Genomic DNA, 27387 nt, shown 5'->3' with positions numbered 1-27387 from the left:
TTTTACATTTATGGAAAAAAATATCCAATTACACAAAGAGTGGAAGGAAAAGCTAGAAAAAATCCAACATCATCAGGCTGGTAAGCCACAAATCGAACCCTGAAGGCCAGCTAGGTGAATGTTGAATGGTGTAACCACCCGATCACCCAGGGACCTATGTACTAGGGCTGGATCAATATATCGATATACCGATACGTATCGGTTTTCATAAGCGTATCGAATATCGATACGATACGCAAACACGCTGTATATTGCGTATCGTTTTAACACCTCAACCTACTCTTTTTATTATAGAAATAGAAATTCCAAACAAAATTTATTCTTAAACATCATTCAAGTAAAAGCATTTCAATCAAAAGGAAGTGTTTAAAGCATCTGTGTCACCTAAATGGATTAGAAATGTTTTTTCATAGCTAAGAATACGAATTGACAGAAATTAATCAACACAGATGGTGAACCAAATCAAATGTTTGGTAGGTTTTTGCCATGCTATAGAATGTTTTATCAAAATTGTCTTTTATCATCACAATATTCAAAACACAATGGTCAACTGAATTTGAAAAAAGAGGTCCAGTATATTGTCAATACGTATCGTGTATTGTTTCAGTGTATTTTCAATACGTAACGTATCGTTTTAGACCTTCCAATACCCAGCCCTACTATGTACAGTTTGATACTTTACATATTAACTTTACGATTTGTTTCAGTAGTTTATCACCTTTCGATAGTTTTAAATACCAACTTTCGGTAGTTTATTACCTTTCAGTAGTTTATCACCTTTCGGTAGTTTATTACCTTTTTGTAGTTTATCACCTTTGGTAAATTATCACTTTTCGGTAGTTTTAAATACCAACTTTCAGTAGCTTATCACCTTTCAGTAGTTTATCACCTTTTTGTAGTTTATCACCTTTCGGTAGTTCATTACCTTTTTGTAGTTTATCACCTTACAGTAGTTTATCACCTTTCGGTAATTTTGAATACCAACTTTCGGTAGTTTATCATCTTTCAGTAGTTTATCACCTTTTGGTAGTTTATTACCTTTTTGTAGTTTATCACCTTTTTGTAGTTTATCACCTTTTTGTAGTTTATTACCTTTCGGTAGTTTATCACCTTTGGTAGTTTATCACCTCTTTGTAGTTTATCACCTTTTGGTAGTTTATCACCTTTTTGTAGTTTATTACCTTTCGGTAGTTTATTACCTTTCGGTAGTTTATCACCTTTTGGTAGTTTATCACCTTTTTGTAGTTTATCACCTTTTTGTAGTTTATCACCTTTTTGTAGTTTATCACCTTTTTGTAGTTTATCACCTTTTGGTAGTTTATTACCTTTCGGTAGTTTATCACCTTTTTGTAGTTTATCACCTTTTTGTAGTTTATCACCTTTTGGTAGTTTATCACCTTTTGGTAGTTTATCACCTTTCTGTAGTTTATTACCTTTCGATAGTTTATCACCTTTTTGTAGTTTATCACCTTTTTGTAGTTTATCACCTTTCGGTAGTTTATTACCTTTCGGTAGTTTATCACCTTTCGGTAGTTTATCACCTTTTTGTAGTTTATCACCTTTTTGTAGTTTATTACCTTTCGGTAGTTTATCACCTTTCGGTAGTTTATCATCTTTCAGTAGTATATAACCTTTTGGTAGTTTATCACCTTTTGGTAGTTTATCACCTTTTGGTAGTTTATCACCTTTCAGTAGTTTATCACCGTTTTGTAGTTTATCACCTTTTTGTAGTTTATCACCTTTCGGTAGTTTATTACCTTTTTGTAGTTTATCACCTTTTTGTAGTTTATCACCTTTTTGTAGTTTATTACCTTTCGGTAGTTTATCACCTTTCGGTAGTTTATCACCTTTTTGTAGTTTATCACCTTTTTGTAGTTTATCACCTTTTTGTAGTTTATCACCTTTTTGTAGTTTATCACCTTTTTGTAGTTTATCACCTTTTGGTAGTTTATTACCTTTCGGTAGTTTATCACCTTTTTGTAGTTTATCACCTCTTTGCAGTTTATCACCTTTTGGTAGTTTATCACCTTTCTGTAGTTTATTACCTTTCGATAGTTATCACCTTTTTGTAGTTTATCACCTTTTTGTAGTTTATTACCTTTCGGTAGTTAATCACCTTTCGGTAGTTTATCACCTTTTTGTAGTTTATCACCTTTATGTAGTTTATTACCTTTCGGTAGTTTATCACCTTTCGGTAGTTTATCATCTTTCAGTAGTATATAACCTTTTGGTAGTTTATCACCTTTTGGTAGTTTATCACCTTTTGGTAGTTTATCACCTTTCAGTAGTTTATCACCGTTTTGTAGTTTATCACCTTTTTGTAGTTTATCACCTTTCGGTAGTTTATAACCTTTTTGTAGTTTATCACCTTTCGGTAGTTTATCACCTTTTTGTAGTTTATCACCTTTCGGTAGTTTATCACCTTTCAGTAGTTTATCAACTTTTTGTAGTTTATCACCTTTCGGTAGTTTATCACCTTTCGGTAGTTTATTACCTTTCGGTAGTTTATCACCTTTCGGTAGTTTATCACCTTTCGGTAGTTTATCACCTTTCGGTAGTTTATCACCTTTCTGTAGTTTATTACCTTTTTGTAGTTTATCACCTTTTTGTAGTTTATCACCTTTCGGTAGTTTATCACATTTCAGTAGTTTATCACCTTTTTGTAGTTTATTACCTTTTTGTAGTTTATCACCTTTTTGTAGTTTATCACCTTTCGGTAGTTTACCACCTTTTTGTAGTTTATTACCATTTTGTAGTTTATCACTTTTTTGTAGTTTATCACTTTTTTGCAGTTTATTACCTTTTTGTAGTTTATCACTTTTTTGTAGTTTATCACTTTTTTGCAGTTTATTTCCTTTTTGTAGTTTATCACCTTTCGGTAGTTTATCACCTTTTTGTAGTTTATCACCTTTTTTTGTAGTTTATCACCTTTCAGTAGTTTATCACCTTTCAGTAGTTTATCACCTTTTTGTAGTATATTACCTTTTTGCAGTTTATTACCTTTTTGTAGTTTATTACCTTTCGGTAGTTTATCACCTTTTTGTAGTTTATTACCTTTTTGTAGTTTATCACCTTTTTGTAGTTTATCACCTTTTTGTAGTTTATCACCTTTTTGTAGTTTATCACCTTTTTGTAGTTTATCACCTTTCGGTAGTTTATCACCTTTTTGTAGTTTATCACCTTTTTGTAGTTTATCACCTTTTGGTAGTTTATCACCTTTTTGTAGTTTATCACCTTTTTGTAGTTTATTACCTTTTTGTAGTTTATTACCTTTCGGTAGTTTATCACCTTTTTGTAGTTTATTACCTTTTTGTAGTTTATCACCTTTCGGTAGTTTATCACCTTTTTGTAGTTTATCACCTTTCGGTAGTTTATCACCTTTTTGTAGTTTATCACCTTTTTGTAGTTTATCACCTTTTGGTAGTTTATCACCTTTTTGTAGTTGATCACCTTTTTGTAGTTTATCACCTTTCGGTAGTTTATCACCTTTCGGTAGTTTTATTATCTTTTCATAGTTTATCACCTTTTTGTAGTTTATTACCTTTTTGTAGTTTATCACCTTTTTGTAGTTTATTACCTTTTTGTAGTTTATCACCTTTCGGTAGTTTATCACCTTTTTGTAGTTTATCACCTTTCAGTAGTTTATCACTTTCGGTAGTTTTCGGTAGTTTATCACCTTTCGGTAGTTTATCACCTTTCGGTAGTTTATTACCTTTATGTTTGGGTAGCGGTGGGAGGTATCGTTTCCATGACATCTCGTCATAAAACAGAGGTGGCTCCTTCAGAGTCTTTATCTGTTCCAAGACATCTCCCTACAAATAACATAATTTTACATGCATAAACTTTAACCAGAGGGATATTAGCGCCCACCAAAGAATTATCTATGTCTGACAAAGGAAAGAGGAATCCTTTCTCCTCTTTTCAAACTTTTACTACATATTACTACAAATAAAACTTGAGAAAGATCCTTTGTGGACTTTCTTAGATATATAAAAGTAACAAACTTCAATTATCACAGAAAAGATGACTACCTGTCGGCCATTTTTTGACCAATCAGTCCGAATATGCAATATGCACAACCAAAGTCCTAGGGGAACTTACATATCAAATTTGAGACAGATCACTTCAGTACTTTCTGAGAAAAAGTGGAAACAAGCTTCAACTATCAAATTCCAAGACAGCGTCCTTTCGGCCATCTTGTTCACTGATCTGTACCATAATGCAATATGCATAACCAGGGATCTAGTGGAACCTGCACATGCAATTTGAGACAGATCCCTTCAGTACTTTCTGAAAAATAGTGGTAACAAGCTCCAACTATCAAAATCCAAAATGGCGGCATGTTTGGTCCGAAAATTTGATATGCACAACTAGACCCCTAGGGGATCTGCACATGCAATTTGACACAGATCCCTTCAGTACTTTCTGAGAAGCAGCGGTAACAAAATTCAATTGTCAAAATCCAAGATGGCGTCCTGTCTGCCATCTTGTTCACCGATCAGTACCAAATGCAATATGTGTAACCAATGACCTAGGGGACCATGCTCATGAAATTTGAGACAGCTCCCTTCAGTACTTTTTGAGAAATAGCAGTAACAAACTTCAATTGTCAAAATCCAAGATGGCCGCCTGTCGGCCATCTTGTTGTTCGGTCAGTCCCAAAATGCAATATGCACAACTAAGGACACTAGGGCAATCTACATTTGAAATTTGAGAAGAATCCCTTCAGCTTTTTCTGAGAAATAGCAGTAACAAACTTTAACTATCAAAACAAAGATGGCGGCCTGTCGGCCATCTTGTTGACCAATTGATCCCAAAATGCAATATGCACAACTAGACCCCTAGGGGAACCAACATGTGAAATTTTAGAGAGATCCCTTCCATACTTTCTGAGAAATAGCGGTAACTATCAAAACAAAGATGGCGGCCTGGCGGCCATCTTGTTGACAAATTGATCCCAAAATGCAATATGCACATCTAGACCCCTAAGGAAACCAACATGTAAAATTTGAGAGAGATCCCTTCCATACTTTCTGAGAAATAGCGGTTACTATCAAAATCCAAGATGGCAGCCTGTCGGCCATCTTGTTGACCAATTGATCCCGAAATGCAATATGCACAACTAGACCCCTAGGGGAACCAACATGTGAAATTTGAGAGAGATCCCTTCCATAATTTCTGAGAAATAGCGGTAACTATCAAAATTCAAGATGGCAGCCTGTTGGCCATCTTGTTGACCCACTGGTCCCAAAATGCAATATGCACAACTAAGGCCCTGGGGGAGCCTACATATGAAATTTGAGAAAGATTCCTTTGGTACTTTTTGAGAAATAGCAGTAATAAGAATTGTTAACAGACGGAAGGACAGACGGACGGGCGGACGGAAGGATGGATGACTGACCATGGACGTAAAGCAATTTGAATAGCCCACCATCTGTTGATGGTGGGCTAAAAACAAAGTTTTATGTGCTGTAATTTTTATACTGAAAAATCAAGAAAAACTTTTGAGATCCTGAACTCCATGAAAAGTTACTGAAATTGTGAAAATTACAATTTTTTTAAAAATCAGAACTCATTTATAATTTAGCATCTTGAAGTACGAACACCTGCTTTTACATCAATCTGATCAATAGACTTTTCCGATTTTCTCTATAAGTTTTCCCCTTTACTATGAAAACAGTTATATTGCTAAGTCAGCTCTATCTGGGCTAACTATTTAATAGTGATTTTAAAAATTTGTCTGTCATTCGAGGGGAAATACAAATTACTTTCGGGAAATGTAAATTACTTTGGGTAAATGTTTTACTTAAATTTTACTTACTTTATCTTCTTCAGCAGATTTTCCCTTGTCTGTTTTCCCCTGTTTTTCTGATTTAATGGAGTCCAAATCTTTTTTCAATAGTCCCGGTTGAGATGCCAGAGAGTCAGAGCATTCTGTCTCCATTGGTTCCTGCCCTGAACTGGTTCCTGACAAATCAGATGTGGGCTTTTCTGGCAGGGGGCGCCCTCTATAGTCGTAACAAAGGTACCAGAGTATGTTATGGACCATACGGATCCTCGGCATCTTCGGTAGGTAGCCGTATTGTTTTGGAGCACTCTGTAAAATATACCGTCAGTGTAATCAGACTTTATAAACACTTATTGTAATACATACATTTGGCAATCAAATCTTCATGCAAAATTGATTTTTAAAAAAATTACACAGTGATGAATTCACACATTCATAAGACTGCTAAATAAACAACATACAGGTAATACAATTATCATAATCATATTCCAGTGCAGAATGTCTGGTGTGAAAACAGAATGTCTGGCATAAAAACAGAATGTCTGGTGTGAAAACAGAGAGTCTGGCATGAAAACAGAATGTCTGGCATGAAAACAGAATGTCTGGCGTGAAAACAGAATGTCTGGTGTGAAAACAGAATGTCTGGCATGAAAACAGAATGTCTGGCATGAAAACAGAATGTCTGGAGTGAAAACAGAATGTCTGGTGTGAAAACAGAAATCTGGCATGAAAACAGAATGTCTGGCATGAAAACAGAATGTCTGGCATGAAAACAGAATGTCTGGTGTGAAAACAGAGAGTCTGGCATGAAAACAGAATGTCTGGCATGAAAACAGAATGTCTGGCGTGAAAACAGAATGTCTGGTGTGAAAACAGAATGTCTGGCAACAGAATGTCTGGCATGAAAACAGAATGTCTGGCATGAAAACAGAATGTCTGGAGTGAAAACAGAATGTCTGGTGTGAAAACAGAAATCTGGCATGAAAACAGAAATCTGGCATGAAAACAGAATGTCTGGTGTGAAAACAGAATGTCTGGCATGAAAACAGAATGTCTGGCATAAAAACAGAATGTTCGGCATGAAAACAGAGAGTCTGGCATGAAAACAGAATGTCTGGCATGAAAACAGAATGTCTGGTGTGAAAACAGAATGTCTGGTGTGAAAACAGAAATCTGGCATGAAAACAGAATGTCTGGCATGAAAACAGAATGTCTGGTGTGAAAACAGAATGGCTGGCATGAAAACAGAATGTCTGGCATGAAATCAGAATGTCTGGCATGAAATCAGAATGTCTGGCATGAAAACAGAAAGTCTGGTGTGAAAACAGAATGTCTGGTGTGAAAACAGAATGTTTGGCGTGAAAACAGAATGTCTGGCATGAAAACAGAATGTCTGGCATGAAAACAGAATGTCTGGCATGAAAACAGAATGTCTGGTGTGAAAACAGAATGTCTGGCATGAAAACAGAATGTCTGGTGTGGAAACAGAAAGTCTGGTGTGAAAACAGAACGTCTGGCATGAAAACAGAATGTTTGGCGTGAAAACAGAATGTCTGGTGTGGAAACTGAATGTCTGGCGTGAAAACAGAATGTCTGGTGTGAAACAGAATGTTTGGCGTGAAAACAGAATGTCTGGCATGGAAACTGAATGTCTGGCGTGAAAACAGAATGTCTCGCATGTAAACAGAATGTCTGGCGTGAAAACAGAACGTCTGGCATGAAAACAGAATGTTTGGCGTGAAAACAGAATGTCTGGCATGAAAACATAATGTCTTGCATGAAAACAAAAAGTCTGGTGTGAAAACAGAATGTCTAGCATGAAAACAGAATGTCTGGCATGAAATCAGAATGTCTGGCATGAAAACAGAATGTCTGGCATGAAAACATTGATTACTGCTAAAATACAACTACCACCAAAATAGGTGTTTACAGTATGTAATAATAGCCAGTGTATCAGATAGGTGATGTCACATTATTTTCTAAGCACTCTATTTCATTTTCACATCATTTTTCTCTATTTTCATCAATATATTTGTGCTTTTTCTTAACATGGACATTTACACAAGAAGGAAATTGTTGTGAATTACTCAAAGACTTTTCCACAGTGTGTTAATATATTAACTATATTACCAAAAGTCTGAAGTTATATTTATCATGAAAAAAAATGACGCAAAATGTTAACCTCATATTAACTTGCAAATCGTGACTTATCAGGGTAAGCACTCACAGAGATATCCATATATATACAATAGTTGATTTTACTGCTGAGGTGCTACAAAAAAACAAAGAATGAAAGAAGAAACATGGTGAATACATACAGGATCATAGATCATGTCGAAGGATTTAATCTTCATCTTGTACTCCTGAAGCTTTCGCAGGTTCTCCTGGGTACTCTCAGGCAGGTCGCTAAACTTGGACTGACAACAAAGCGGGAGACAACACAACACTAACAATGAATTTTAATTGTTATTTATAATCACATTTTATGGTTACATAATTTTATTTATTTATTTTTTTTTTTAAATGACAAAAATTAGAATTCACAATTGATTCTTTTTATGAGTAATTTGATATCAATATTAAAGATGCTCCACCGCTGACAAATGGTATTTTTTCACTATCAAAAACAGGAGCAGACGATTTTGTATTTTTCTTCAGTTACAAAAGTTACTTACTTTACACCATTACCAACATTGAAAAGTTTTAACTTCTAATTTTACTTCAAGTTAAAAATATGAAAAATAAGTACTGATTGTGTATGCACTAAAGGCGAACTAAATTATTTTATGTTATTTTTTGTGATAATTAGGCATATATATACACAATTTATCACCAATTATTGTTCAAATGATAAATATCATTTATGCTCTGTTGGCCGTGGAGCATCTTTAAGTATTTGGATGTTGTCGGCTGACCTTACCTGTTGTTGTGACTGTGGTTTTGCTGGGCTTTTCTTCTTAGCTTTGATGAGGTGTTCCTTTGGTACACAGCGCGACCTCAGATGAAGTTGTTCGAGCTTACTTTTAATTAAAGCATCAGTTGGCTGGATATGTTTGGCACACAATAATTGGACCTAAACAAAATTATAAACACAGTCCTTATAGAATGAATAAGAGGAGTGGTTTTCCTCTTTTATACAGAATCTGTCCTCCCAGATCACTGCCAGTAAATATACTGTTATTCCTACATGAAGTACAGTCAAACTGCCGGAGTGACCACCTCAGTGTAAAGAGCGCACCTACATAATATGACCACATTTTTAATTTCACATGACCAGATTTACCCATAGTGTAAATGCTACATGGCTCTAAAGACCATTTTTGTCATTTGGATGGTATGAACAGACAGGTTTGACAATTTATCACTAAACTGCTACCTGGTGATCATGTCATATCATAGGCCTAAGATACTAAGTTTTTTCCATGTTTTACCAAAGTAACTTTAAATGAAGATTAAGGTCCATCATTTCTCTTGGCTTTTAAAAAGAAGTCATTTAAAGGGAAAAGTTGACAGCTGGATGGATAGACGACAGACAGACGAAAAACACTACACCATGTCATAACTTCACTTAAGCTTACACTTTCAGCAACTGAGCTAAAATATAGATGAAATAAAAAACATACCAAACAGATCATGTTACTTACTTCTTTTTGTTGTTCATTGTTGGACCCCGGGATGAGAGCTTTGAAGATCCTAATTTTCTTTTCTCTCACCAACAAAATGGCTAGTCTGTCAAATGTTTTCTTGTCTATGATGTAGTCAATACCTTCATTCTTTTCTCGCTCACGTATCATCTGCACATAAAAAATATAGGCATGCATTAGATCTCTTAAACAAAGGGCCCTTTGTCCTTAACAGTAAAGTGTGTAAATAAAATATTTCCAACAACATGACCTTCTCAAATTTGACCTTGACATATTTTGCAGTAAAAACTTATTACCCTCCAACTGAAACTTGCATTCTTGAAAAGAGGCCCTGTTCGTCTAACTGATTTATGATATTTCTCTTTGTCAAGTGTTTGATCATAAAGAGTTTTTATCTGTGTTTATACATTATTAACAATACATTTAAACATAGTTATAATAAACCCCTGAGCACAGTCAAAATCACTTTATTATTAAGAGTTTGCTATACACATATTACTGACATATTACAGGAACCTTGACAGGGAGTGTCTTCGTTATAATCAAGCATGTTCATTATATACATGTTTTACTGCGAATGTCTCCGTTATAATCAAGTGTGTTCATTATATACATGTTTTACTGCGAGTGTCTTCGTTATAATCAAGCATGTTCATTATATACATGTTTTACTGCGAGTGTCTTCGTTATAATCAAGCATGTTCATTATATACATGTTTTACTGCGAGTGTCTTCGTTATAATCAAGCATGTTCATTATATACATGTTTTACTGCGAGTGTCTCCGTTATAATCAAGCATGTTCATTATATACATGTTTTACTGCGAGTGTCTCCGTTATAATCAAGCATGTTCATTATATACATGTTTTACTGCGAGTGTCTTCGTTATAATCAAGCATGTTCATTATATACATGTTTTACTGCGAGTGTCTCCGTTATAATCAAGCATGTTCATTATATACATGTTTTACTGCGAGTGTCCCTTTATAATCAAGCATGTTCATTATATACATGTTTTACTGCGAGTGTCTCCGTTATAATCAAGCATGTTCATTATATACATGTTTTACTGCGAGTGTCTTCGTTATAATCAAGCATGTTCATTATATACATGTTTTACTGCGAGTGTCTTCGTTATAATCAAGCATGTTCATTATATACATGTTTTACTGCGAGTGTCTCCGTTATAATCAAGCATGTTCATTATATACATGTTTTTACTGCGAGTGTCTCCGTTATAATCAAGCATGTTCATTATATACATGTTTTACTGCGAGTGTCTTCGTTATAATCAAGCATGTTCATTATATACATGTTTTACTGCGAGTGTCCTCGTTATAATCAAGCATGTTCATTATATACATGTTTTACTGCGAGTGTCTCGTTATAATCAAGCATGTTCATTATATACATGTTTTACTACTGCGAGTGTCTCGTTATAATCAAGCATGTTCATTATATACATGTTTTACTGCGAGTGTCTCCGTTATAATCAAGCATGTTCATTATATACATGTTTTACTGCGAGTGTCTCTCGTTATAATCAAGCATGTTCATTATATACATGTTTTACTGCGAGTGTCTCCGTTATAATCAAGCATGTTCATTATATACATGTTTTACTGCGAGTGTCTCCGTTATAATCAAGCATGTTCATTATATACATGTTTTACTGCGAGTGTCTCCGTTATAATCAAGCATGTTCATTATATACATGTTTTACTGCGAGTGTCTTCGTTATAATCAAGCATGTTCATTATATACATGTTTTACTGCGAGTGTCTTCGTTATAATCAAGCATGTTCATTATATACATGTTTTACTGCGAGTGTCTCCGTTATAATCAAGCATGTTCATTATATACACATGTTTTTACTGCGAGTGTCTCCGTTATAATCAAGCATGTTCATTATATACATGTTTTACTGCGAGTGTCTTCGTTATAATCAAGCATGTTCATTATATACATGTTTTACTGCGAGTGTCTTCGTTATAATCAAGCATGTTCATTATATACATGTTTTACTGCGAGTGTCTCTGTTATAATCAAGCATGTTCATTATATACATGTTTTACTGCGAGTGTCTCCGTTATAATCAAGCATGTTCATTATATACATGTTTTACTGCGAGTGTCTTCGTTATAATCAAGCATGTTCATTATATACATGTTTTACTGCGAGTGTCTTCGTTATAATCAAGCATGTTCATTATATACATGTTTTACTGCGAGTGTCTCCGTTATAATCAAAGCATGTTCATTATATACATGTTTTACTGCGATGTCTCCGTTATAATCAAGCATGTTCATTATATACATGTTTTACTGCGAGTGTCTTCGTTATAATCAAGCATGTTCATTATATACATGTTTTACTGCGAGTGTCTTCGTTATAATCAAGCATGTTCATTATATACATGTTTTACTGCGAGTGTCTCCGTTATAATCAAGCATGTTCATTATATACATGTTTTACTGCGAGTGTCTTCGTTATAATCAAGCATGTTCATTATATACATGTTTTACTGCGAGTGTCTCCGTTATAATCAAGCATGTTCATTATATACATGTTTTACTGCGAGTGTCTCCGTTATAATCAAGCATGTTCATTATATACATGTTTTACTGCGAGTGTCTCTCGTTATAATCAAGCATGTTCATTATATACATGTTTTACTGCGAGTGTCTCCGTTATAATCAAGCATGTTCATTATATACATGTTTTACTGCGAGTGTCTCCGTTATAATCAAGCATGTTCATTATATACATGTTTTACTGCGAGTGTCTCCGTTATAATCAAGCATGTTCATTATATACATGTTTTACTGCGAGTGTCTCCGTTATAATCAAGCATGTTCATTATATACATGTTTTACTGCGAGTGTCTCCGTTATAATCAAGCATGTTCATTATATACATGTTTTACTGCGAGTGTCTCCGTTATAATCAAGCATGTTCATTATATACATGTTTTACTGCGAGTGTCTCGTTATAATCAAGCATGTTCATTATATACATGTTTTACTGCGAGTGTCTTCCGTTATAATCAAGCATGTTCATTATATACATGTTTTACTGCGAGTGTCTCCGTTATAATCAAGCATGTTCATTATATACATGTTTTAACTGCGAGTGTCTCCGTTATAATCAAGCATGTTCATTATATACATGTTTTACTGCGAGTGTCTCGTTATAATCAAGCATGTTCATTATATACATGTTTTACTGCGAGTGTCTCCGTTATAATCAAGCATGTTCATTATATACATGTTTTACTGCGAGTGTCTCCGTTATAATCAAGCATGTTCATTATATACATGTTTTACTGCGAGTGTCTTCGTGTATAATCAAGCATGTTCATTATATACATGTTTTACTGCGAGTGTCTCCGTTATAATCAAGCATGTTTCATTATATACATGTTTTACTGCGAGTGTCTCCGTTATAATCAAGCATGTTCATTATATACATGTTTTACTGCGAGTGTCTTCGTTATAATCAAGCATGTTCATTATATACATGTTTTACTGCGAGTGTCTCGTTATAATCAAGCATGTTCATTATATACATGTTTTACTGCGAGTGTCTCCGTTATAATCAAGCATGTTCATTATATACATGTTTTACTGCGAGTGTCTTCATTATAATCAAGCATGTTCATTATATACATGTTTTACTGCGAGTGTCTTCGTTTTATATAATCAAAGCATGTTCATTATATACATGTTTTACTGCGAGTGTCTTCGTTATAATCAAGCATGTTCATTATATACATGTTTTACTGCGAGTGTCTTCGTTATAATCAAGCATGTTCATTATATACATGTTTTACTGTGAGTGTCCGTTATAATCAAGCATGTTCATTATATACATGTTTTACTGCGAGTGTCTTCGTTATAATCAAGCATGTGTCATGTTATTATATACATGTTTTACTGCGAGTGTCTTCGTTATAATCAAGCATGTTCATTATATACATGTTTTACTGCGAGTGTCTTCGTTATAATCAAGCATGTTCATTATATACATGTTTTACTGCGAGTGTCTCCGTTATAATCAAGCATGTTCATTATATACATGTTTTACTGCGAGTGTCTTCGTTATAATCAAGCATGTTCATTATATACATGTTTTACTGCGAGTGTCTCCGTTATAATCAAGCATGTTCATTATATACATGTTTTACTGCGAGTGTTCTATTATAATCAAGCATGTTATAATCAAGCGAGTGTTCATTATATACATGTTTTAATACATGTTTTTACTGCGAGTGTCTCGTTATAATCAAGCATGTTCATTATTTACATGTTTTACTGCGAGTGTCTCCGTTATAATCAAGCATGTTCATTATATACATGTTTTACTGCGAGTGTCTCCGTTATAATCAAGCATGTTCATTATATACATGTTTTACTGTTTTACTGCGAGTGTCTTCGTTATAATCAAGCATGTTCATTATATACATGTTTTACTGCGAGTGTCTTCGTTATAATCAAGCATGTTCATTATATACATGTTTTACTGCGAGTGTCTTCGTTATAATCAAGCATGTTCATTATATACATGTTTTACTGCGAGTGTCTTCGTTATAATCAAGCATGTTCATTATATACATGTTTTACTGCGAGTGTCTTCGTTATAATCAAGCATGTTCATTATATACATGTTTTACTGCGAGTGTCTCCATTATAATCAAGCATGTTCATTATATATACATGTTTTACTGCGAGTGTCTTCGTTATAATCAAGCATGTTCATTATATACATGTTTTACTGCGAGTGTCTTCGTTATAATCAAGCATGTTCATTATATACATGTTTTACTGCGAGTGTCTCGTTATAATCAAGCATGTTCATTATATACATGTTTTACTGCGAGTGTCTTCGTTATAATCAAGCATGTTCATTATATACATGTTTTACTGCGAGTGTCTCCGTTATAATCAAGCATGTTCATTATATACATGTTTTACTGCGAGTGTCTCCGTTATAATCAAGCATGTTCATTATATACATGTTTTACTGCGAGTGTCTAGTTATAATCAAGCATGTTCATTATATACATGTTTTACTGCGAGTGTCTTCGTTATAATCAAGCATGTTCATTATATACATGTTTTACTGCGAGTGTCTTCGTTATAATCAAGCATGTTCATTTATATACATGTTTTACTGCGAGTGTCTTTTATAATCAAGCATGTTCATTATATAACATGTTTTACTGCGAGTGTCTCCTTTATAATCAAGCATGTTCATTATATACATGTTTTACTGCGAGTGTCTCGTTTCTAATCAAGCATGTTTCATTATATACATGTTTTACTGCGAGTGTCTTCGTTATAATCAAGCATGTTCATTATATACATGTTTTACTGCGAGTGTCTCCGTTATAATCAAGTTAAAATCAAGCAGTGTTCATTAAGTATATACTATGTTTTACTGCGGAGTGTCTCCGTTATAATCAAGCATGTTCATTATATACATGTTTTACTGCGAGTGTTCTTCGTTATAATCAAGCATGTTCATTATATACATGTTTTACTGCGAGTGTCTTCGTTATAATCAAGCATGTTCATTATATACATGTTTTACTGCGAGTGTCTTCGTTATAATCAAGCATGTTCATTATATACATGTTTTACTGCGAGTGTCTTCGTTATAATCAAGCATGTTCATTATATACATGTTTTACTGCGAGTGTCTTCGTTATAATCAAGCATGTTCATTATATACATGTTTTACTGCGAGTGTCTCCGTTATAATCAAGCATGTTCATTATATACATGTAGTTCAGTTTTACTGCGAGTGTCTCCGTTATAATCAAGCATGTTCATTATATACATGTTTTACTGCGATGTTCCGTTATAATCAAGCATGTTCATTATATACATGTTTTACTGCGAGTGTCTTCGTTATAATCAAGCATGTTCATTATATACATGTTTTTACTGCGAGTGTCTTCGTTATAATCAAGCATGTTCATTATATACATGTTTTACTGCGAGTGTCTTCGTTATAATCAAGCATGTTCATTATATACATGTTTTACTGCGAGTGTCTTCGTTATAATCAAGCATGTTCATTATATACATGTTTTACTGCGAGTGTCTTCGTTATAATCAAGCATGTTCATTATATACATGTTTTACTGCGAGTGTCTTCGTTATAATCAAGCATGTTCATTATATACATGTTTTACTGCGAGTGTCTCCGTTATAATCAAGCATGTTCATTATATACATGTTTTACTGCGAGTGTCCTTCGTTATAATCAAGCATGTTCATTATATACATGTTTTACTGCGAGTGTCTTCGTTATAATCAAGCATGTTCATTATATACATGTTTTACTGCGAGTGTCTTCGTTATAATCAAGCATGTTCATTATATACATGTTTTACTGCGAGTGTCTTCGTTATAATCAAGCATGTTCATTATATACATGTTTTACTGCGAGTGTCTCCGTTATAATCAAGCATGTTCATTATATACATGTTTTACTGCGAGTGTCTTCGTTATAATCAAGCATGTTCATTATATACATGTTTTACTGCGAGTGTCTCCGTTATAATCAAGCATGTTCATTATATACATGTTTTACTGCGAGTGTCTCCGTTATAATCAAGCATGTTCATTATATACATGTTTTACTGCGAGTGTCTCCGTTATAATCAAGCATGTTCATTATATACATGTTTTACTGCGAGTGTCTCCGTTATAATCAAGCATGTTCATTATATACATGTTTTACTGCGAGTGTCTCCGTTATAATCAAGCATGTTCATTATATACATGTTTTACTGCGAGTGTCTCCGTTATAATCAAGCATGTTCATTATATACATGTTTTACTGCGAGTGTCTCCGTTATAATCAAGCATGTTCATTATATACATGTTTTACTGCGAGTGTCTCCGTTATAATCAAGCATGTTCATTATATACATGTTTTACTGCGAGTGTCTCCGTTATAATCAAGCATGTTCATTATATACATGTTTTACTGCGAGTGTCTCCGTTATAATCAAGCATGTTCATTATATACATGTTTTACTGCGAGTGTCTTCGTTATAATCAAGCATGTTCATTATATACATGTTTTACTGCATCTACATATCAAGTATTATCAACAGCTCCGACCATTAAATATTAACACTGACTTAGAGCTATCAACTCTGACCTTGACCTTTAACCTTGATATGTACTACTGACCTTGATAAAGGTGTGAGTTTTCTCCAACACTTTGTCCTTCTCTACAGCCTCCAGGATCATAGACATTCGCTTCAGATGGCGACTTGTCAACATGTTTTCTAGAAAATAAACACAAGTACAGCTGATAACGAAATGATACAGTCCAATGCCTATGTTTTAGATAAGTGATTTACATGTATCAATGGGATTCATAATGCCGCAACTATAAGTTCATATTCATTTTATCTTGTTGAAGTTTTATATATTGTAAGAATTTCTCAGAGATATCGGAGAGCAGAACCAGCAACATGAATACAATGCTCTACAGATGAGATAGCACAGTCAGCATAAAACAACATAAAAATAGGCTGACCAGTGGCCTTTCATTTTATTGGAGTAAAGGATATTATTGCTTTTTGTATGATTAAATATAATGAAAAGCAAAATAATGTCATGATATTAGACTTAACTGTAAAAATTAATTCAAAACAATTTCTGTAAGTCTGGATTATAAAAAAATGAAATTCACCAGACTGCTGTATGACCAATTGATTGTTTTCCATTTTTTTCACATATCTTCCAAACAAAATTTAGAAATCAAATTTCACCTGATGATGATGGGCTTGTACATTATGACTGGATGATATTCTTTGAAATATTGGCTATCACGAAAAATCAGAAGATAAATATTATCTGGAAGTTCATATTCACCAAACAAATCTTCAGATAGAAGGAGCATCCCCTTAGAAATGTGAACATGAGGAATATGACTTACTAATGTCTGATCTTCTGTGACGAGGAATCTGACTTACCAATGTCTGATCTCCTGTCTTTCATGCTTTGTTTCTTCTGTCTATATTTTGGAATTTTTTTCGGCTTCTCCTTGACCTCATCCACAGCCAGGAAGCTTTCACAGCTTCGAATAATGTTTGTTTCACTTTTCATATCGTCGGCTTTTTCCAAGTCTCCAGTATCCTCCACACCACTGTTGTTAGTTGTAACCATGGTAACATCACTGTTACTAGGAGGCTCTACGGACAAGGATGTCCCTGCAACTGTTCAAACATTATGTCAAATCAAATTTCTATTTTGAATTTTTGATATTAAGAGTAAATTATCAAGCCTATAACTGCATTATCTGTAATACAGAAAATCAGTGCTATTTATGTTTGGATATTCATATTTTCACACAAAATTATATGGGTTTCATCAGATGAATAGAACTGGATTTATCACATGGAAACATCAGTACAGACGTTACCATCGATGCCGATACTGAAAAGTGATGACTTCTAGTTCATATAAGGAGCCATGGTAATACCTGGGCTTGATTGAGAATCAACTTCCATGGACATAGGCTCCTCACTTTGAAATAGTTTTTCTTTTTCCTCTTTGAATTCCTGGTACAGCTTGCTGTGGAGACGATGTTCCTTAGCAATATAGCTGTAAATACAGACAATTAGTCAGTTACCACAAAAAATATAAAGGTTGTCGCTCCAATAAAGTAAAGAAATGGATGGGTCACCTGTAAGGAAGTATAGAATATAAACGTTGTCCCTCCAGTAAAGTAAAGAAATGGATGGGTCACCAGTAAGGAAGTATAGAATATAAACGTTGTCCCTCCATTAAAGTAAAGAAATGGATGGGTCACCTGTAAGGAAGTATAGAATATAAACGTTGTCCCTCCAGTAAAGTAAAGAAATGGATGGGTCACCATTAAGGAAGTATAGAATATCACATGGATATAATTTTACTTACTAAGCATTCTTTAGTAATGCTGATGATGCATGTCCTTGACCTTTGACCTCAGGATATAGAAACAATGCCAAACAAGAACTTTCCTATATATAAAGGTTTGTATGAACTTTGAGTTTGATCATCTAAAGGGATCGTTAGTTAAGACATAGAAACCTGGCCCTGATTTCTCGAAACAAACTTAAGTCAAAAACTGACTTAAGTCATAAATTTTCATATAAGTTACATAAGGAGAAAAACTTAAGTTTTGACTTAAGTCTGGACTTTTGTTTCGAGAAATCGGGGCCTGATGCCAACATACCTTGACACTTATGTTGCATATACTTACTTTTTATAAGTGTCTACATTTTAACTGGACAATTATTTGAATACAAACAAAGTTAAAAAAAACACTTTTCAGGATAATTTTGCAATGTTACAACAAACCTTACATACCACACATACTTACTATTTGACCTTCTGTTTGCCTTTCTCCTTCAGGATTTGGTCGACCATTTTCATGCGAATCATGTTCTTGATGAGTACACGTGCCATATTGTCACGAACGTTTAGTAGCTTAGCTAGTGATGACTGTGTGACACCTTCAGGACCCACATCTCTGATAGCATCATAGCACTGTCGTAGTGTTGTCCTCTCGTACACCCAGTTAAAATCTACTACAAGAGAATAGCTTATCACATTCACACTATAAAAGTCAATACACACTTTATTGAGTGTTGTTTTATTAAACACATACATGTATAACAAGATTTTATAAAAGTACTAAAATTATATAATTATGTAATATAAAATTTGTGGGTAATTTTTTGTGTGATCTTGATCTTTCAGATTATTTCATAAATATGATAATTTCTGTAAACAAGTAAAATGAGTCCAACACAGTAGTTCCTTCCAGTAAACTGTTTTTATACTCAGTGTTGTTAACATGTTTTGTCTCGAAGGTAACTGTCGTCAGAACTAAATAAACAATCAGTTTACTGGGGAACCGTCATCAGAACTCTGAGTAAATAATCAGTTTACTGGGGAACTGTCATCAGAACTCTGAGTAAACAATCAGTTTACTGGGGAACTGCCATCAGAACTCTGAGTAAACAATCAATTTACTGGGGAACTGTCGTCAGAACTCTGGGTAAATATTCAGTTTACTGGGGAACCGTCATCAGAACTCTGGGTAAACAATCAGTTTACTGGGCAACTGTCATCAGAACTCTGGGTAAACAATCAGTTTACTGGGGAACCGTCATCAGAACTCTGGGTAAATAATCAGTTTACTGGGGAACCGTCATCAGAACTCTGGTTAAACAGTCAGTTTACTGGGCAACTGTCATCAGAACTCTGGGTAAACAATCAGTTTACTGGGGAACCGTCATCAGAACTCTGGGTAAATAATCAGTTTACTGGGGAACTGTCATCAGAACTCTGAGTAAACAATCAGTTTACTGGGGAACCGTCATCAGAACTCTGGGTAAACAATCAGTTTACTGGGGAACCGTCATCAGAACTCTGGGTAAACAGTCAGTTTACTGGGGAACCGTCATCAGAACTCTGGGTAAACAATCAGTTTACTGGGAACCGTCATCAGAACTCAGGTAAAACAGGTTTACCTCTTTTAAAATTCATCAGAACTCAAGAAGGGTACATCACATAAGTTAACAAGCTGCCGCTGAAAAAAAAAAGTTCTCATAACAAAGCAAAGGCTCAATTGCAAAACAAAGTTGAAAGTGCAGACGATTCCAATTAGAATTTATAAGAATTCATTTATTAGATTATTTATTCAAAACATCAATCCCATGTGGGGCAGTTACCAGATACTGTCCATACTTCTGTGTTATTCCAGTTACCAGAATTTATAAGTTCACCATACTCAATTGGAAACCATCCTCCACCTGTGGTATGACAGTTATCAGATCAAGGACCAAAGAGTCATTGAATAATCAGTTCTTTGACCTACATCAGTGAAATTCTTTACCATTGTGACCATTAAACAGGTAAGAATCCTCCACCTGTGGGACAGTATTACCAGATACTGACCTTAAATCAGTGATATTAAAGTTTAACCAGATACAACCATGATAACTTTGAAAGTCCAGTTTACCAGATACTGACCATTGACTCAGTTTATATTCCAGTTATTTGATACTGACCATACATCAGTGAACGAATTCCAGTGGGACCCAGCTACTGACCATACATCAGTGATATTCCATTAAAAGATACTGAGCCCATAGATCAGTGATATTCCAGTTACAGATACTGACCATACATCAATATATTCCAGGTTACCAGAATACTGTGCATACGATCAGTGATTATTCCCCAGTTCCAGATACTGACCATCCCATGTGTGATATTCCAGTTACCAGATACTGACCATATCTACATCAGTGATATTCCAGTATTAGATTACCAGATACTGACCATACATCAGTGATATTCCAGTTACCAGATACTGACCATACATCAGTGATATGAACCATACCAGTTACCAGATACTGACCATAGATCAGTGATATTCCAGTTGTGGGGGACCAGATACTGACCATACATCAGTGATATTCCAGTTACCAGATACTGCCCATAGATCAGTGATATTCCAGTTACCAGATACTGACCATACATCAGTGATATTCCTCCAGTGGGGCAGTTACCAGATACTGACCATACATCAGTGATATTCCAGTTACCAGATACTGACCATACATCAGTGATATTCCAGTTACCAGATACTGACCATACATCAGTGATATTCCAGTTACCAGATACTGACCATAGATCAGTGATATTCCTCCACCTGTGGGGCAGTTACCAGATACTGACCATACGTCAGTGATATTCCAGTTACCAGATACTGACCATACATCAGTGATATTCCAGTTACCAGATACTGACCATACATCAGTGATATTCCACCTGTGGGGTCAGTTCCCAGATACTGACCATACATCAGTGATATTCCAGTTACCAGATACTGACCATACACATCAGTGATATTCCAGTTACCAGATTACTGACCATACATCAGTGATATTCCAGTTACCAGATACTGACCATACATCAGTGATATTCCAGTTACTGACCATACCTGTGTTATTCCAGTTACCAGATACTGACCATTACATCAGTGATATTCCAGTTACAGATACTGACCATACATCAGTGATATTCCAGTTACCAGTGATACCAGTTACCAGATACTGACCATAGATCAGTGATATTCCTCCAGTTACCAGATACTGACCATACATCAGTGATATTCCACCTGTTACCAGGATACTGACCATACATCAGTGATATCCTCCACCTGTTTTGGAGTTACCAGATACTGACCATACATCAGTGATATTCCACTGACATACATTTACCAGATACTGACCATACATCAGTGATATTCCTCCATGTTGTGTTACCCAGATACTGACCATACATCAGTGATATTCCAGTTACCAGATACTGACCATACATCAGTGATATTCCAGTTACCAGATACTGACCATACATCAGTGATATTCCAGTTACCAGATACTGACCATACATCAGTGATATTCCCTCCACCTGTAGGGACAGTTACCAGATACTGACATACGATCATACATCAGTGATATTCCAGTTACCAGATACTGACCATACATCAGTGATATTCCAGTTTACCAGATACTGACCATACATCAGTGATATTCCAGTTACCAGATACTGACCATACATCAGTGATTTTCCTCCCCAGTTTACCAGATACTGAACCATACATCAGTGATATTCCAGTTACCAGATACTGACCATACATCAGTGATATTCCAGTTACCAGATACTGACCATACATCAGTGATATTCCAGTTACCAGATACTGACCATACATCAGTGATATTCCTCCACCTGTGGGACAGTTACCAGATACTGATACCATACCATCCAGTGACCATACATCCAGTGATATTCCATCCAGTTTGAACCATACCGTGGAGATAGTTACTGACCATACATCAGTGATATTCCAGTCTACCAGTTACCAGATACTGACCATAACATCAGTGATAGACCATCCAGTTACCAGATACTGACCATACATCAGTGATATTCCAGTTACCATGTATCGATACCAGACCAGATACTGACCATCAACATCAGTGACCAGTTACCAGATCTGACCATACATGTGATATTCCAGTTACCAGATACTGACCATACATCAGTGATATTCCAGTTACCAGATACTGACCATACATCAGTGATATTCCTCCACAGTTACCAGATACTGACCATACATCAGTGATTATTCCTCCTATTGGGACAGTTACCAGATACTGACCATAACATCAGTGATATTCCAGTTACCAGATACTGACCATACATCAGTGATATTCCAGTTACCAGATACTGACCATACATCAGTGATATTCCAGTGTACAGTAGATACTGACCATACATCAGTGATATTTCCTCCATTCCAGTTACCAGATACTGACCATACATCAGTGATATTCCAGTTACCAGATACTGACCATACATCAGTGATATTCCACCTGTTTACCAGATACTGACCATACATCAGTGATATTCCTCCACCTGTGGTACAGTTTACCAGATACTGACCATACATCAGTGATATCCTCCAGTTGGGACAGTTACCAGATACTGACCATACATCAGTGATATTCCAGTTACCAGATACTGACCATACATCAGTGATATTCCAGTTACCAGATACTGACCATACATCAGTGATATTCCAGTTACCAGATACTGACCATACATCAGTGATATTCCAGTTACCAGATACTGACCATACATCAGTGATATTCCAGTTACCAGATACTGACCATACATCAGTGATATTCCAGTTTACCAGATACTGACCATAGATAGCAGTGACCACCTGTGGGACAGTTACAGATACTGACCATACATCAGTGATATTCCAGTTACCCAGATACTGACCATACATCAGTGATATTCCTCCACCAGTTCTGACAGATTACCAGATACTGACCATTACATCAGTGATATTCCATACCAGTGGGATTCCTCAGGTTACCAGATACTGACCATACATCAGTGATATTCCAGTTACCAGATACTGACCATACATCAGTGATATTCCAGTGGGACAGTTACCAGATACTGACCATACATCAGTGATATTCCAGTTGACTGGTGACAGTGATTCCAAGATACTACTGACCATACATCAGTGATATTCCAGTTACCAGATACTGACCATAGAATCAGTGATATTTCCCTCCAGTTACCAGATACTGACCAGTTACATACATCATCTGATATTCCAGTTACCAGATACTGACCATACATCAGTGATATTCCTCCACCTGTTACCAGTTACCAGATACTGACCATAGGATCAGTGTTATTCCTCCACCTGATTCAGTTACCAGATACTGACCATACATCAGTGATATTCCAGTTATTCAGATACTGACCATACATCAGTGATATTCCCAGTTACCAGATACTAGACCATACATCAGTGATATTCCAGTTACCAGATACTGACCATACATCAGTGATATTCCAGTTACCAGATACTGACCATACATCAGTGATATTCCAGTTTACCAGATACTGACCATAGATCAGTGATATTCCTCCACCTGTGGGACAGTTACCAGATACTGACCATACATCAGTGATATTCCTCCACCTGTGGGACAGTTACCAGATACTGACCATACATCAGTGATATTCCAGTTACCAGATACTGACCATACATCAGTGATATTCCTCCACCTGTGGGACAGTTACCAGATACTGACCATACATCAGTGATATTCCAGTTACCAGATACTGACCATACATCAGTGATTCATTCCTGACCCATACCACCTGTGATTTCCCCAGTTACCAGATACTGACCATACATCAGTGATATTCCAGTTACCAGATACTGACCATACATCAGTGATATTCCAGTTACCCAGATACTGACCATACATCAGTGATATTCCAGTTACCAGATACTGACCATACATCAGTGATATTCCAGTTACCAGATACTGACCATACATCAGTGATATTCCAGTTACCAGATACTGACCATACATCAGTGATATTCCAGTTACCAGATACTGACCATACATCAGTGATATTCCAGTTACCAGATACTGACCATACATCAGTGATATTCCAGTTACCAGATACTGACCATACATCAGTGATATTCCAGTTACCAGATACTGACCATACATCAGTGATATTCCTCCACCTGTGGGACAGTTACCAGATACTGACCATACATCAGTGATATTCCAGTTACCAGATACTGACCATACATCAGTGATATTCCAGTTACCAGATACTGACCATACATCAGTGATATTCCAGTTACCAGATACTGACCATACATCAGTGATATTCCAGTTACCAGATACTGACCATACATCAGTGATATTCCAGTTACCAGATACTGACCATACATCAGTGATATTCCAGTTACCAGATACTGACCATACATCAGTGATATTCCAGTTACCAGATACTGACCATACATCAGTGATATTCCAGTTACCAGATACTGACCATACATCAGTGATATTCCAGTTACCAGATACTGACCATACATCAGTGATATTCCAGTTACCAGATACTGACCATACATCAGTGATATTCCAGTTTACCAGATACATGTCCTTACATTCAGTGATAATTCCAGTTACCAGATACTGACATACATCAGTGATATTCCAGTTACCCAGATACTGACCATACATCAGTGATATTCCAGTTACCAGATACTGACCATACATCAGTGATATTCCAGTTACCAGATACTGACCATACATCAGTGATATTCCAGTTACCAGATACTGACCATACATCAGTGATATTCCTCAACCTGTGGGACAGTTACCAGTTACCCAGTACATCAGTGATATTCCCAGTTACAGATACTGACCATACATCAGTGATATTCCAGTTACCAGATACTGACCAGTACTGACCAGTTACCAGATACAGCCCAGTGGATCAGTGATATTCCAGTTACCAGATACTGACCATACATCAGTGATATTCCAGTTACCAGATACTGACATACATCAGTGATATTCCAGTTACCAGATACTGACCATACATCAGTGATATTCCAGTTACCAGATACTGACCATACATCAGTGATATTCCAGTTACCAGATACTGACCATACATCAGTGATATTCCAGTTACCAGATACTGACCATACATCAGTGATATTCCAGTTACCAGAATACTGACCATACATCATGTGATATTCAGTTACCAGATACTGACCATACATCAGTGATATTACCCCTCATGATTCCAGTTACCAGATTACTGACCATACATCAGTGATATTCCAGTTACCAGATACTGACCATACATCAGTGATATTCCAGTTACCAGATACTGACCATACATCAGTGATATTCCAGTTACCAGATACTGTACATCAGTGATAATTCCAGTTTTACCAGATACTGACCATACATCAGTGATATTCCAGTTACATCCAGATACTGACCATACATCAGTGATATTCCAGTTACCAGATACTGACCATACATCAGTGATATTCCAGTTACCAGATACTGACCATACATCAGTGATATTCCAGTTACCAGATACTGACCATACATCAGTGATATTCCAGTTACCAGATACTGACCATAGATCAGTGATATTCCTCCACCTGTGGGACAGTTACCAGATACTGACCATACATCAGTGATATTCCAGTTACCAGATACTGACCATAACCATACATCAGTGATATTCCAGTTACCAGATACTGTACCATACATTCAGTGATTCAGTTACCAGATACTGACATACATCAGTGATATTCCAGTTACCAGATTAACTGACCATACATCAGTGATATTCCAGTTACCAGATACTGACCATACATCAGTATTCCTCCACCTGTGGGACAGTTACCAGATACTGACCATAGATCAGTGATATTCCTCCACCTGTGGGACAGTTACCAGATACTGACCATACATCAGTGATATTCCAGTTACCAGATACTGACCATACATCAGTGATATTCCAGTTACCAGATACTGACCATACATCAGTGATATTCCAGTTACCAGATACTGACCATACATCAGTGATATTCCAGTTACCAGATACTGACCATACATCAGTGATATTCCTCCCCAGTGGGACCCACCAGATACTGACCATACATCAGTGATATTCCAGTTACCAGATACTGACCATACATCAGTGATATTCCAGTTACCAGATACTGACCATACATCAGTGATATTCCAGTTACCAGATACTGACCATACATCAGTGATATTCCAGTTACCAGATACTGACCATACATCAGTGATATTCCAGTTACCAGATACTGACCATACATCATCGGATATTCCAGTTACCAGATACTGACCATTACATCATCAGTGATATTCCAGTTACCAGATACTGACCATTACATCAGTGATATTCCAGTTACCAGATACTGACCATAGATCAGTGATATTCCTCCACCTGTGGGACAGTTACCAGATACTGACCATACATCAGTGATATTCCTCCACCTGTGGGACAGTTACCAGATACTGACCATACATCAGTGATATTCCTCCACCTGTGGGACAAAATTTACCAGATACTGACCATAGATCAGTGATATTCCTCCACCTGAGGTGGTCAGTTACCAAGACTACTGACCATACATCAGTGATATATTCCAGTTACCAGATACTGCCCATACATCAGTTGATATTCCAGTTTACCAGATACTGGACCATAGATCAGTGATATTCCTCCACCTGCGGGGCAGTTACCAGATACTGACCATACATCAGTGATATTCCAGTTACCAGATACTGACCATACATCAGTGATATTCCAGTTACCAGATACTGACCATACATCAGTGATATTCCAGTTACCAGATACTGACCATACATCAGTGATATTCCTCCACCTGTGGGACAGTTACCAGATACTGACCATACATCAGTGATATTCCAGTTACCAGATACTGACCATACATCAGTGATATTCCAGTTACCAGATAC

The 27387-nt window shown here is 35.9% G+C and overlaps 1 protein-coding gene across 1 annotated transcript in view; it reads right to left on the bottom strand.

The window, feature by feature from the left end:
• LOC138305092 (general transcription factor 3C polypeptide 1-like) overlaps nucleotides 1–27387 on the bottom strand; it is a 53758-nt gene that overhangs the window by 10024 nt on the left and 16347 nt on the right. Inside the window, exons 10-18 of the mRNA XM_069245492.1 lie at nucleotides 18825–19032; nucleotides 17943–18064; nucleotides 17434–17676; nucleotides 16643–16740; nucleotides 9433–9582; nucleotides 8709–8861; nucleotides 8107–8205; nucleotides 5822–6097; nucleotides 3713–3812 (exon numbers count right to left, since the gene is read on the bottom strand). Coding sequence (XP_069101593.1) covers nucleotides 3713–3812; nucleotides 5822–6097; nucleotides 8107–8205; nucleotides 8709–8861; nucleotides 9433–9582; nucleotides 16643–16740; nucleotides 17434–17676; nucleotides 17943–18064; nucleotides 18825–19032 — 1449 coding nt within the window. The remainder of the gene's footprint in view (nucleotides 1–3712; nucleotides 3813–5821; nucleotides 6098–8106; nucleotides 8206–8708; nucleotides 8862–9432; nucleotides 9583–16642; nucleotides 16741–17433; nucleotides 17677–17942; nucleotides 18065–18824; nucleotides 19033–27387) is intronic.

The sequence above is a fragment of the Argopecten irradians genome, chromosome 12, assembly GCF_041381155.1.
Source record: "Argopecten irradians isolate NY chromosome 12, Ai_NY, whole genome shotgun sequence".
In the NCBI taxonomy this organism is placed as follows: Eukaryota; Metazoa; Mollusca; class Bivalvia; order Pectinida; family Pectinidae; genus Argopecten; species Argopecten irradians.
The sequence above is the reverse complement of the archived record's forward strand: the minus strand, read 5'-3'. Positions and strand labels throughout refer to the sequence as shown.